This window comes from Monodon monoceros, unplaced genomic scaffold, assembly GCF_005190385.1.
Source record: "Monodon monoceros isolate NGI ecotype Baffin Bay Population unplaced genomic scaffold, NGI_Narwhal_1 Super_Scaffold_7, whole genome shotgun sequence".
Lineage (NCBI taxonomy): Eukaryota > Metazoa > Chordata > Mammalia > Artiodactyla > Monodontidae > Monodon > Monodon monoceros.
Window position 1 is genome coordinate 104,511,831 of NW_021703784.1, and position 14,744 is coordinate 104,526,574.

At 56.1% G+C, this 14,744-nt stretch overlaps 1 protein-coding gene across 2 annotated transcripts in view; it reads right to left on the reverse strand.

Annotated features, from left to right (window-relative positions):
* The window catches only part of SHANK2 (SH3 and multiple ankyrin repeat domains 2), a 549,031-nt gene that overhangs the window by 158,990 nt on the left and 375,297 nt on the right, over positions 1–14,744 (reverse strand). The window contains exons 17-18 of one of the 2 annotated variants that reach the window (XM_029207203.1): positions 7,130–7,212; positions 5,400–5,524 (exon numbers count right to left, since the gene is read on the reverse strand). In XM_029207203.1, the coding sequence (XP_029063036.1) occupies positions 5,400–5,524; positions 7,130–7,212 (208 nt within the window). Of the gene's footprint in view, positions 1–5,399; positions 5,525–7,129; positions 7,410–14,744 lie in introns of those variants that run through there. The other variant, XM_029207204.1, reaches the window with a different exon arrangement.

Sequence of the window (14,744 nt, forward strand, 5' to 3'; positions counted from 1 at the left end):
CTCCAACGGTCTCTAAGGAAAACACCAGGGCATCCCTCAGCGTCCTCACTTCAATGCAAACTGAGATTATAAAACAGTTCCGGGCCACCTTTAGTGCAAGTATTTAATAGGAGGAAAAAGTAATTAGCAAACTCAAGCATCACTTTCCTAGGAGGAAGGATATTGCTGCCTGCTTTAATTGCAAGGGAAAACCTATTTAGGGAAATTAACACGAAACGAGGTTGGCCACTTCAGGACTAAGAAAACAATCACAAAAACCATGGGAGTCTCCCGTACTGCATCAGGTTGGGGCGTGCTGGCCCCAGGAGAATAATTAACGCCCACCACAGTGCTGTTGACCTGAAAGCAAACAGTAACTCCTTGTGGCCACGGAGGCTGAGACATTGCTCGTCTGCCTGAGATGGCTTCTTCTAAGGAATAATTTTCCATTTGTGAAATGAATCCCTGTCAAAAGTTAATGCTGTCTTTCTAGAAAATCTGAGAAATAGAGAGAAGTCTGCAAAAGAGAAAATGATCACACAGGATCCCATCACCTAGGGGTTAATACTTTCTCTCCTTTTTTTCCTATGCTTATATTGGGGGGAGGTGGTATCATTTAGAGGATATTGTGCAGATAACTTTAATTCTGTCCTCTTCACCTAATATGAGGTAACCGTTCCCTGTTGGTAGTGAGAACTTCTTGCAAGCATAATTTTTAATGCTTTCTTATAAATCCACAACAGATTCATGGTGTCCCCTTCACCATCCCCCTCTACCTCCACCCTTTTCTTTTTGCCGCACTGTGATCTCTGCCTGTTTTTTAGATCATTCCCTGAGGGTGGGGGATGGGCTCGTCGATGTAAAATTCCCGGCTCAGCTTTAGGGCTCTCATCACATACCTGCCCCGTCCATTTCTAAAAGGTTTACGGCAATTTATCCTTTCACATGGCAACCTAGGAGTGCTGTCACCAGCGACCGGCACAGTCATCAAAGAAGTGTTTGCTAATTTGAAAATAAAAACTGGCCTCTCGTTGCCCGTGCTTCTTCTTACTCTGTGCCCCTGTACACATCCGGCCCATCAAAACATCTCCTAGCATCTCTGAGCTGTGGTGTTCTTGACTCAGACAGCCTGGGCTGGAATCCCAGCTCCCCTGCTGCGTGACTGTGGGCAAGTGATTTAACCTCTCTGTGCCTCAGTCCCCTCATCTGTAAAATGGGGATAATACCGATGTTATTTTACAGGATCATTGTGGGGGTCGGATGAGACATTGCAGTGCATGGCAGATACACCCTCGATGACTCCAAATAAGGACACGGGCCTTCAGTTGTATTTGTTGTCAATGTTGTTTGCTCTTTAGATGTTTACGGTTTAGTTGTAGTATGAGCAATTCTTGAGATACAGGATATTTGAGTTTACGAAAGTAATGCAAGAAACAAAACTCGAGTTTCCAAATGGGGAGACTTGTGGAAGAAAGCCAGTGAGACCAGCGCGGTGCCTGCTTCTATTTTTTTGTTAGAACGCTAAATTAAGATGTTCAAAGAGCCAGAACAATGAGGCCAGCCGGTCATCACCCTTCCTGCCCAGCGGAACCCCCGGCGGCGTCACCGAAGCTCCCTAGAAACGCTGATGCTCCTGCCTCGTGGTTCCGATTCTGTGGGTGTGGGCTGAGCCCAGGTCTCAGTGTCTTTGAAAGGTCTGCAGGCCACCCTGGTGCCCAGCCGGCTTTCACTGGGTGAGGCCGACGGGCACTCCAGTTTGTTGAGTCCCTGCAGGAATCAGAATGACACCCCCACCTCCAGTCTCCTTAATTACCTCATGCAAAACTGTCGCCCCATCCACGTCCTCCTGACGACTCCTCCCGGCAAGCGGTCTCTCCTGCCCCACCTCCTGTGGTTGAGGAGCTTGAACCGAGCTAATCTCAAAGAAATAGCAGACGGCGTATTCAACACACTGTACCCGAGGCTGGCTGCCTCTCAACTTCGACTGCGACTCTCCGAGGCGTCTCCCTGTTATTTAAACCAGTCTGAATTGGGTTTCCTTTTGGTCCTTAATCATTCTTGGCTGGTGGAGGCCCCGACCTTAAATGTGACCCGCACAGGAAGAAAACTTGCCCAGACTCCCCCGCCTGCTTCTCCCTCTGGGCTGTCACTGCCCCCGGCCCACCTCTCTGAGGATCACTCCCCGCCCCCCCAGGTCCCCAAAGGGACACTCGGAGCCCACCGCCCACCCTGTCCACTCCCACTGCCCCCAACAGCTCTCTGGGGAAGCTTCAATGTCATCAGCCATCCGGGGGACTCTGGCACGTCAAGCTGATCTGAAAATGGTAAACACACGCGGTCTATGGAGCCGCCTGTTCGGATGTCTCCATGCACGGAGTGCCCACTTCCCCTTCTCCAGCCCTGAGATGAGATCTCATGACAACCTGCTGGCACACCAGGGCCCATCTATTTCATCGTAATTCCCAACTGGAAGATAGCCTTTTCCACAGAACTTCATTCAGACCTTTGGCTTTTTGGCAGGAGGGAGGGGTGTGGTCAACAAAGAAACAATACCAACAACAAAAGGACAGACTCCTCCCCAAGGGCAAGGCAGAGAGATATACATTTTAGAGGGCGAGCACCTAAGAAATGCACGCACAAAGGAAACCCTTGACAGGGTCAACGCCGCCGGCAAGATGACCGTGTGTGCGTCAAAGTCCAAGAAGGAAAAATGAAATCCAGTAGCTGCTGAAGACTCTGAAGAGTGAACGTTCACTCCAGAAGTTGCCTCTTGGTCCCAGAGGTCACGCTGCAGCGCACGTTTTTAAAGTGAAAGTAAAAACCGGACCCGCTTTGAGTTCCTTTCCAATGGCAAAGAGAAAGGAAGGCTTGCGGGAGGGTGGGGGGGGCGGGGATGTGGGGAGATGTGGACAGTTTGCCCGCCCTCGGGGCAGCTTCCAAACAGGACCCTGCACTTGACCAAGAGCCCAGAAACCCCAGGCTCCAGGATGGCTTCCGGTCAAAACAAAGATCCACCTAAGACATGTGAGTCTGTCTAAAACAATCCCTCCACGGTTGAAGCTTTTCGCTGAAAAACATGGAAAAATCTTCTGTTGGAAAAAACATGCACCTACAAGGCTGTAAATGATTTTACTATTCCAGGGGCGGAATCCGGCAGCTGGGAAAACAACTCAGTGGAGATAGTCCTTTACACCCAAGCTCCTAAAGGAGAATTTCTGAGCCCCATGAGGCAGCCTTAGAATGAAGTGGGAGGAGCGAGCTTCCCAGGGCCCCCCACCACACACACCGGTCGGCCCACTGTGTTCCCCATTAGAGTAGGACCCGTGGTGAGCAGCCTTGTAGGGCCTGGGGCTGTTTGGGGCCCACATCTCCTTCAGGTCATTTGAGACATAATAAGACAGACATAACCTTAAGGCAGCTCAGGGCCAGTCATTCCTGGAACCCTGGAACTCAGAGGCTGCCCAGAATATAAAAGCTGTTCCAAAGTGGCAAATACGTTTGCACAGCAGAGGTTAGAAGCAATGTCAGAGGAGGTGCTTGGAAAACAGAAGAGCAGAAACTCTTAATGCTCCTAATTTCCATGGAGCCTTCCATCCATCCGACCAGGTGGCATGCCTTCTCTACCTGGCCCAGGTGTGCGCTGCGGACACGTCCGCCAACCGAGCGCAGCTCTGCTTCCTGGGAGAGGGGTGGGCCCAGCAAATGCTCTGCGGCCGTCCCACGCTTCTTTTGTTGACTAGTTTATCAAGGAAACAGTCTGATGAGCCTAACAACCAGGGAAGCTCCTGCCTCTGCAGCCCTCATTTATTATTTAAAACCGAACACCAGCAACAGCTATGGCAACTTACTGGAGTCTCTCTGTCTCTGCCTCTCTCACACACACACACACACACACACACACACACGCACACGCACACGCACACACACACACACACACACGAAGGGGACTTACATCACAACTGCAACCTACAGAAGACGATTCAACCCAGTCTCTCTGCATTTTCATGAGGTTACAAATCGAGTTAACTCATGAAACCACAGCGGGTTTCGGTCTCCACCATGCTGGGTACGCATCCCACAGTTTCAGTGGACGAGAATCCACAGGAGTGCAATTCTTCATCTGAGCCAGGCTCTGATTGGTCAGTAGTAATTTAAATACATCTTTCAACACATAGAGTGAGACCGACGCACGATGCCTGGTATAAGGTAAAGCACCTTCTGTTTCACGGCTCTCTCTCCTCCAACAGCATCTTTCCTTCCGGGTTTCCAGCACTCTAATAGTCTCCAGAAACACCAAGGAGATCATGAGTAGAATTGCAGCTCCAAAAGCACCCTTGGAAGGTTAGGCATCGTGGAGAGAAATGGCTTTAAGCCGCCGTCTCGCCATGGCCTGGATCTCCTCCTTTCCAGAACGAACAAGTGTCTGGCCGGCCCCACGGCAGAGGCACCGAGTGCCCGGCTGGACACCATGCACCCATTCTTTCCACCTACAGGTGGATTTCCAGAGCAGATGAGACAGGGCTGAGGGTTAGCCCTAAGGAATGCTCTTGCAAGAAACATGAACTCCCAACGGGGGCCATCTGAGCTTACCAAGCCTCTTAGAAATAATTTTTTCAAGGTATAACACAGTCTTTTATTCTTGATATTTCCAAAGGGTAACACATTCCTTTGAAAGTAACACCTAAACGTGCAAAAGGCGGGGAGCTCAAGTGTGCCGGCAGCTTGGTACCTCAGACACACCACCATGGTGACTCCAGGTGAGGCTTGAAGCAGTCGGGCACTCACGTCTAGTGAGGTTTTTTAAACGAAGAGGACTCTCCCTCCTTTCACCTACCAGCAAAAGCTAGTTTTCCCAGCGTCTGAGTTTAAAAGTTTCCTTTTTGTACCATCAACTCCAGCCACCCATCTTGCCCAGGCTCCTTGGTGTTGGAAGGCCATCATCCATCCAACCTGTCAGTTACTTCGACTTAAAAATCAACAGACTCTCAGCCACCAACGCTACAGACCTCACGTGAGCAACAGCCATAGTACAGCGGTTTCCAGCCTGCCCTCGTGACACAAGAATGGGCCATGGCTCCTCTTGGGTCTATTCCTACAGTCACAACCACACATCCACGCGTGTCCCCGACATCCATTTTTCTCTTCCGTCTACCTCCTACTTCAAGACCAACGGCCAAGTTACAGTACATTTCAAGCCTCCAAAGAGATAAAGCTACAGTCTCAAAGACAATCCCAACGCACAGTCCTCAGAAGATGGCATCCACCGTGGGTGGAAATAACCAGGCAACCCCGGTCCACGGCAGCCTCCGTGCCTGCCCCCAGATCTGGCCCAATGGCCATGCTGCCAAGACCACAGACCCCAACCCCACGAGAGTCGGCACTCTCCCCAAGCAGAAAGATGTGAACACCGCTGTCCCTACCTCAATCAAGAAGTCCCCAGTCCTCAGTCCGGCTTGCCATGCCACCCCACCTTCATCCACGGACTCCAGGTACTGCAGGGCTGGGAACGCTGGCGTTGGCGTGAACTCTTCGATGGGCGTATCCGCTGGGAAGACAAGGTATACCTCATTACAAGCCTGGGAGATGTTTCCAAGTTGGTAGCCCAGGCCTCCCACGGGACCCTGGGGGAAAGCAGGCCCTTGTATCTCCGTGGGAAGTGGGTGGTCCAGGCCAGCTCTCCCCCGGGAAGGGGCTGATACTCCTGGTCACGGGTCAACACCAACTCAAGCGACGGAGCCAACTGCATTTTGGTGCCACCAACATCTCTCTTGGCCTCTGCGCTGAAAACACAGGATAACGTGCTCCCCTGTCCATGTCTGTATGTACACGCCTGTCATTTTCTTTAAAAGCATCAGTGACTAAACATTTTCAGTTCTATAAATGGAAAAGTTCCCCCCATAACCACATGGAGCTACAGAAACACCACACTGAACTGCTTGCCAAATTTACATCTACGTAGACTCGCAACCAAGGGAATTCAACTTGGAGCGTGGACAGAACAGAACGCTGACCCAGTGGGTGGCTGCAGATCTGGAATCCGCTTGTGAATTCTCTCTGTTGGGAGCCCGGCTCTCTGTGGCCACTGTGCGGCCAGCGTCCATGGGAGGGCTGGGCCCCCACTCCTCAGCAGGGCCAGCGTTGGCTTCTGGGCCCCAGAGCTGCAGAGGGAAACTCTAGGGGAAAAGGTGGACTTTCCCGGGTGGTCATGTGAGGCCGGGGGTGGCGGGTGGGAAGAGGAAGACGGCCTCGGTCGGGGGAGGGGAGACATCACACAGACAGTCATGGACACACACGGGGGGGACAGATGTATCTCTTCTCCCTCCCTATGGACGAGCTGCTGTCAGGGCAGCCCGGGCCTTGAGCAGGTGGGGCTGCCACCGGGGAAGGAGGCCTCCCGGGCCAGCACAGGTGCGGGACCCCCAGCGTGGCACGGAGGCTCCGAGATCAAACTTGCACACGGTTTCCCCACACACGCGGGGCACAGATGTCTCCTCTCACGGGGACATGATGCCATTTTGTTTTATTCTGAAAGGGAAGACCCCAAGTTCAGGGCTGGCAGTGGGGGCACTGCCGTGGAACACGTTCCTGGAGCCCTCACTGCAGGCCACGTGACACGTAGGCTGCCGGCTGGGCCACGGCGGAGGGGACCATCTTGCAAAGTCACCTTAGAGGCGGGCACCCGCACGCCTGCCGCACTCGGAGCTGGGGCCCACTCCCAGAACGGGGCAGTTCTGAGGTGCCCGAAACTCGGGACCGGGTAATTCTGGGCGTCTGAGACCAGGAGCTCCGAAGCCAGCCACAATCAGGCTGAACTAAACCATGAAACATAGATGAAACCCAGGAATTAAAAAAAAAAAGAGTGGGGGGAGGGAGGGAGGGAGGGAGGGAGGGGGGGAGGGGGGGGGAGGGAGGGAGGGGGGAGGAGAGAGCGAGCAATATTGTGTACAGAAAATTAAAAATATTCCTAAAGGAAGCCCCGATGTTTTAACAGGCAGAATGTTAAAGAACATGGTTGTCTAGCAACCGAGTACCCCCAGGAAAAGGGCTTCTTTTTGAGCCGGGGAACATTTTTTCTACAGGCGTGCACACACACACACACACACACACACACACATGTGGATGCATCCAGGCTGGGAGCCGCTGCTCTTACCTTTCGCCCCGCGGAGCACAAATCCGAAGCCCTCATTGTCTTTCTTCTGCAGGACCACGGTCTTCTCCTCGATGATGCAGTCACTGTAGAGAGAATTCCGGGGATAGCGCCCATTACCGTAGCCCGTCATCATCACCGTGGCCGATCCTCCAGCGGGGACGTTCATCATCATAGCCAATTAATCACCCCAGCTCGCGGGATCCAGGCAGCATGGAGGCAAGCAAGCCGGGTGCAGGAGGAGTGAAGGCAGCTGGGGGGCAGGCTAACGGGATAGGCGGGCTCGGAGGGGGGGGGCCGGGCAGAGGCAGAGCGGGAGCGAGCAGGAGGCAGGAGTCATACATGGTGATGGCAGCGCGGGCTGGCTCTGGGCAGCGGAAAGCAGAGAAAGTAAGTGGCCCGCGGGCACGGAGGAGGCCGCGCGTTACGGAGCCCGGGCCGGAGGCAGCATCCAGGGCGGCGCAAGGAAGTCAGCCGGAGCGGACAGGAGGCAGCAGGCTTTGTTTTTTTTTTTTTTCTTCTTCTCGAAGGGCTTTAAAAAAACATCACATTCTTTGTGCTCCCTGCAGCCGCAGGCACCGGGAGACGCGGCGACCCCTCCCTCTGCTCCGGGGGAACGCGGGCCCCCCTCGGTCTTCGGCGGAGCCCACAATGCCACCGGCGGCGGCGGCGGCGGCCGGGCGTCATCCCGCGCGGAGAAACCGCAGGCCGGCGGAGGGGGCGGCCGGCGGGCGGGGGCAGGTCACTCCAGTGACACGGGAGCCACTGACAACCCGGCCTCCTTTGGCGTGGGGACGGGGAGAAAGGGGGCTGCAAGCTCCCCCTTGGAGACACAGTCTAAAGCCACACCAGCTGCCTCTTGGCACAGAATTTTTTTTTTTTTTTTTTTAAAGAAAAGAAACCCCAAAGCTCCAACTTTGCTTCGGTGGCCAAAGCCTCCCACCATCCAGAGTACGGGCGCGTCGCCACGTGATCAACCGCCCGCGGCACCGGGTGCAGGACCGAGGTGGACTTCCCGGCACCCCGCCCACCTTCCGGGGGCTGCATCCCTCTAGGATTCCCTGCTGCCCCGGAAGTAAGTCGGAGGGGGCGGGCAGGGCCGCTGCAGGGGAGGGGCAGGAGGCAGCCCGGAGAGGCTTTCTCCAGGGTCCTAAGGGGCTGGCGTGGGAGGGCAGGGTGAGGCGGAAGGGCCCCAGCGGGCGGGCCCCCAACAATTCCGCAGGCCTCTGTCCTGGAGGGGGAGGCCTGGGGATGCAGACGGCGAACGGTGGGACGGGCTCGAAGTCCCAGACGACTGAAGGTCAGCTTTGCCCAGCACTGGATTCGCCTCCTGCAGGAAGCTCTTGGCCCCCGCTTGCAACCCAGGTAGGGTGGACCGGCAGGGGCCAGCAGCCGAGAGCATCGCACAGCACGGACGAGCCGGGGCAGCTTCCGAGAGGTGGGGGACGCAGCCGGAGGACACACAGGTGTCCGGACCCGCTGCTGAGCCCTCCAGCCCTGCATGAGGTGCCACACAAAGGAACTCGTGGGCGTGACCCTGCCTTCCAGGAAAGCAGGGAGGGACATACACCTTGACAACAGGCAGACCACACAATCCAGGATGACCGGTCCAGGGTGTTCTCAGAACCTGGGCCGGGGTTCAGTCCCTGGGCACTCACTCAGCCTGCCAAGTACAGGGGGCCCCAGGGAGCCATTGCTTTAACTGCCGCTTGGCGGGGAGCCAGGACCCGGGAACCACAGGAGCGGAAGGGGAGGGGCTTGGTGGGAGGGGCTCTGGGGGGAGTGGACCCTCCACCAGGCCTGTCCGCCTTACCATCCCGTGCCTTCCCCGACCAGAATACAGACACGACTGTCTCCCCACCACCCCTCCTCCCCACCTCTGAACTTCTCAAGCCTGAGGGTGCCCTGGCTGGGCAGGTGCAAACCCGCCACCTGCTCCTCCAGCGAGAGGCCTCCAAGGGCCTGGCTGCTGAAGCCACACCTTTTTGCAGCTGCACGTCCCCCTGCAGGAGCGGCCCCTTGAAACTCTGGAAGGATGGTGCCTGTCCCCCTGGGGACACATGTGGCCCCCGACGCCTGCCTCTGCCCGGCTCCAAGGTGACCCTGTCCCGCTCTCCCCTCTCACGGCCTCACCGTGGGCCGGCTCCGCCCGCCTGGCAGGCGACCCCGACACCTTCAGCTGGACCCTCCAGCTGTCCCCCAGGCCGGGGAACTTGTTAGGGGCAGTGTGGCTGGCCGGCCACTGGTTGCCTCCCTCCCTACTGACCGTGGTGGGCGAGGGAAGGCGTTAGCGTCACGCAGAGCTCAGCTCAGATCCTGGCTTTGCTCTGGCCCCAAGGTCGCTCTGACCTTCAGAGCCTCAGGGTCCCGCTCTGCAGAATGGGAATAATAGCAAGGCACGCCTTGAGGACTTCACGAGGAGTCAGCAAAGCAATCCATCTGAGCCCAGGTACGCAGCACGTGTTAAGAACAGCAACCGTCCCGAGCGGGGTCATCGTTGGCGTGTGCCAACCCCCTCCTCCTCCTGTAAGGACCCCTCCCAGGCTAACGGCAGAGCCCCTCTCCTGAGTCCCCTCTTAAACCTCGCAGCGGTTCCTGACGACTTGCTCATGGCTGCCTGTCTTGGCCCCGTGCTGTGTGGCTACGCCGTCCTGCTCACCGAGAAAACGCCCGACTCCTTAGTCTCTGATCTGAAGAAAGGCAGCTTGAATTCCTCTCTCCTGCATTAGTTCAGTAGCTAAACAGCCCCCGGTCCCCTGCCCTTCATGACCCCATCTCACCTTCATTCACACACAGACCTGGGTTTGAATCCCAACCTGGGCATTCACCAGCTTAGCTTCTCAGAGCCTCAGTTTCCCTACCTGCAATGTGGGAGCAGTAATTCCTGCCTTGCAAGGACTCTGAGAGCAAGTAAGGGCAGTCCCCCTGCCCTCACAACAGGGGAAGGTGCCCTTGTCAGCATCCCCACGTGCCGAACCCCCCAGGAGACAGTGACCTCTTTCTGGGGTTACCCAGCACGGGGCCACGTGAAATGGAGCAAAATGGGCATGAACGCAGGCGTGCAAAACTGGGGTGGCAGTGGCCGAAGGAAGACCGCAGGGTTTCGAGTGAAGAGGTCTCCGGGACGGTCCCCAGAGGGCAGGGCGGCTCAGCATTGTGGAGGGCCTACTGCACGCAGCTGGCTCCGCCCAGGATGGGAAAGGCAGTTCCGGGCTCTTAGAAACCTACAATCTGGGTAGCAGTCCTTGAGAGGCGATGGGAAACTCCAACACAAGAGTCATTCCCTTAAAACAGGAGCAAATGTCCAGTTTTGTCCGAATGGCCCGACCACCCGCATGGGATGAGAATGGGAAATCCCACAGTCCAGACCTCAGGGCAGGTCCTTCCCCAGGTGAGAATCTCCCAGGGGGCTCTTTTGGCTGCTTTATGAACCTAAAAACCGTCTCAGGACGGCAGCCGCGGCATCCGGAAGACGTGGCTTCTGTGTGCTGCCGCCAGAGATGTGCCGAAGCCCCGAGAACCAGAGGCTGCCTGAACCTCCGCCCCAGGCCAGCCCTGGTCCCGCCCGAGCAGATCTGCCCCAGATGCAGCCCCAACGCGCGAGACCTGACTTCACTGGGGCAGGACCTCGACACGTGCACGGTCCCCGTGCTGCTCCCCGCGCTGTGCACGCAGAAGTCACCACCACCTGGTCCCTGGGGACGGGGCCTAGGGACGCAAACAGCCCAACCCCAAAGTGATCACGCCCACCTTGCTTTGCATCTTCCCCCTGCCTTGGACCCCAATCGCAGCCCAGCCTCACGGCCGAGTCTCCTCCATATGCTCAGTTTCACTCCCCTGAAACGCCCTCCACTTGGCCTTACCATTTACCCACGTCCTCGCAGTACCTCACTTCCTTCTGTTCCACGTTCCCTTTGCCGGCCACGTCCACCCAAGCCCTGCTGACAAGGGGCCATCACATAATCTCTCTACGGGGGTTCCCTCCAGCCTTGTCCCAGTCTCTGATGGGGCCCTTCTCACCTTCAAAGCCATCACCTGTGGGCTCCTTGGGAGCAAACATCATGCCCCTTTCTCTCTGAATCTCCCTACATGCCATAACATCTACTCTTGGTAAGATTCTAACTGTGTTTGTTAATGAGAAAAAATCGTAATCCCGTTGTGCTCTCTTCCGATGTGTTTTCTGAACAGGGCAGGAGAGCACTTTAACGCACCCCAAGTGTACCCTCCTCTGGCAGATCCCTCTAACGGGCGCTGTGGAAGGTAAAGGGGGTGGGCGCTCAGCCCAGCCAAGTACAGTTGCTCGGGTTGCGCACAGTACAACTACGGAGCACACCATTACATCGTGGCCATCATAGACGCATATGTTTATTGCAGTGATTTTGGCTCAGCTGGAAGGAAAGGGCCTCAAGGAAGGGGCAGCCACCTTCATCGAGTTCATGCAAAGACGGAGGGCAGGCTTTTGGCTGCCTCGGGGAATGCAAGAGATGTCCATAGATGCCCGTCTACCTGGGGGCTGGGCTGCCGTGGAATCAGGAGGTATCCACAGAGAACCACATCAACACTGGCAGACACAACCCCGTGTTGTAAGTCTCCTGGGAGCCACACGGTACAGACCGTGCAAGGTTTCCGTCTTTTCACTCCCTAATAGCCCCATGCACACAGCAGGAAAGAGTGTGCCGAATACACATGGAGCGAGGCAGGAGTATGGTGGGAAATCGGTTGGCTGCCAGAGAGGGCCTCAGAGTCCCTGCCCCACTGGCAGGCCTGAAGACACTCCTGGTGCCTGCCTGGCAAGACCGCAGGCGGCCGGGCCTCAAGTGGCCTTAACTGTGGCCCCATGATGGGCCTACAGAGAAGGCTGCGCTTGGCTTGGGTCCAGAAAGGAGCAGGTGCCAGTGATGACAGCTGGCATTTAGGATTTGCCAGTCACTGAACAGGCTCCCTTGGCAGTGGTGTCTGACCCTGGAGGAGCTGTAAACCTGAAGCCACAGGAAGCAGGGCCTGGGCAGCTGAGATATATGAGCAGGTGGGGCCCTGGGGTGGCTCTGTCTGCCCTGTCTCACGTGGGAAGGCTCATTGCAGGCGTTTTAATTTTTTACACAAGGACTGTTGGGGTAGACCAGATGGCCTCAGCCGGGCTCTCAGGATCCTGGCTGGGATGTGACCCTGACAAGTCAAACAGCTCCATTTCTTCCCTCTGCTCCACTGGGATTGCATTTTGGCCTAGAACCAGAGTTTAGAAGCAACTGGGGCCAATGGTTAAGCTACCACGTTAATTCATAAATTAATGCAGCCCTTCCTTACTGAATACCTTACTTCACCTGAAGTGTCAGGTGAGGGAATGGATATTCGGCATTTTTGGAGGGAACAAACCAGACCCAGTCTGGCCCTTGTGGACATGTCAGGGGTAGTGGGTTGAATGTGGATCCCAAAATTCTGTTCAAGCCCAGCCCCCCATATCTGTGAACGTGACCTTATTTGGGAATGAAGTCTTTGCAGATGTGATTAGTTAAGGTGCTCAAGAAGAGCTCGTCCTGGATTTAGTGAGGGCCCTAAAACCAATGACTTGGGCCTTAGAAGAGAAAAGAGAGGGAGATTTGAGTCAGAGGCTCAGGGGAGATAAGGCCGTGCGTGTGAAGACAGGCAGAGACAGGAGGGATGCAGCCACAAGCCGAGAAGCACCAAGATCGCTGGCAAGCACCAGAAGCTGGAAGAGGGAAAGGAAGATCCTCCCCCGGAGCTTTTGGAGGGAGCACTGCCCTGCCGACACCTTGATCTCAGACTTCTGGCTCCAGAACTGGGGGAGGATACATTTCTGCTGTTTGCGGCCACTCACTCTGTGGTCATTTGTTACAGTAGCACCAGGAAGCTCATACACCTGGCGGGTGGGAAGATAAATATGAATCCAACCATCCCACAAATGTGTAGGATATAGTGCTGTGTGAACTAGAAGGGGGCTGGAGGGCTTCCTGTAGGAGGAGGACCAATGCACGAATAGGAGTGAATGGGCTGAGGGGCTGGAGAGGGAAAGAGGGAGAGGAGAATATTCCAGACAGAGGTGGAACCACAGGAATAAAAGTTCTGAGGCCCACCTGGGAGGCAGGAGGGGCCGATCACACCAGGCTGTGGGTGTGGGCCGCCTGCACACCAAGAGCAAGGCCCAGGGGTGGCAAGAGGCTGGAATGCAGCTTCAGGCAGGCCCAGGACAGCCCATGCTTCCCCCTAGTATCACCCGGAAGGCCAAAATGATAGAAAGCGGCTGATCTACTACTCTCCCCACTAGCCTTTTCCTGGCCAGGCCTGAATCCCGCTGGGATAGCCCAAGGCTGACATAAGCATGTGGCAGAAACTCTGTCCCACAGCCATGTCTCCTGCTCAACAATTCACACAGGGAGTCTGCTGTTGCTGGTGTAACAGCTCTTCCCAGGCACCAGAACGAGATGCTGGCCAGAGATGCTGCAGATGCTTCAGGCCGGCCCGGCCCTGTGGCAGGAGAGGATGTCAGATGAGGCACAAACGCGGGTGCAGGAGGGGCACACACGCCGGACGCGGTGCCTTGGTCAGAAGCGCTGATCCCCTTCAGCTTTGCGGAAGGGGCGCTGTGGACTGCCGGGCGCAGGCAACAGGGCTCTCTCGGCAACGGGGCCCTACAACCCAGCCCCCAGTGCCTCAAAGCTTTGGGGACCCCACAAACATGTTTGCAAGCTGGAAAAGAAAATCCACTGGCTCCAAAATCCAAAGAGCAAACAACATGGAAATTAGCCTGCGTTTAATTAAGTGTCTCTGAAATTGAACATGGGGTCAACTTCATTACTGGCTAAATTCTGTATCCATCACGCACCCTTGCATGTGAAAACTACCTGCGAGTCAGATTTTCTCACTTGGAGACACTTCGTGGGTATGTGGCTCAAGGCAAAGAAATCACGGAAGCCGCTGGGGGTCTTCCTGCACTGAGCTACTCACAGGCAAACGGGTCCAAAGGCAAAATTACCAAAATCATTTCAGAACTATTGTCTGTGTGGTAAGAAGGTATATTGAATGCGGGCTGTGGGCGTGGTGAACACAGCTGATTAGATCTGGGCTGGGGCGGCCGGAACTCAGGGTGCAGGGCCCCAGGGGGGTCTTTCTAAAGCAGCGGAGGCCACGTGGGCAGCCTGGGGACACCTGGGGAAGATCCTGGAAGAGAGGCCGGCACAGGTACCACCTCTGAATGCTCCTCCCAGAGCACCTGTGGGGGGGATCTCGCCTTCTCTAGGGCAGGGAAACGGAGCCCCAGAGAAGCCGCGTGTGCGTCACTCCCCATGGAAACGCATTTCGGTGACAGAGCCCGATGGAGGTGGGAACCGGGACACTGTTAGAAAGAGGGGCCTATAGGGACGGCGAATGGCAGCGGCTGTCCTAGAAACTTCCGGGCTCTGCCAGTCAGGAAGGATGAGGCTACACAGAGAGCCCATCGGCTCTTCCAAGGGGGATGCCAGGAGCCTCAACAGGTGTCCCAGCTGGGCAGAGATGCCAGGTGTGGGCAGGCGGCCCAGCTCACCACGGCGGCGCTGGCTGCGGAGTGGCACAGAGGGCCACTCCACAGAGGGCAGGGCCAGGCCCGCTCCTTGGGAAGGGC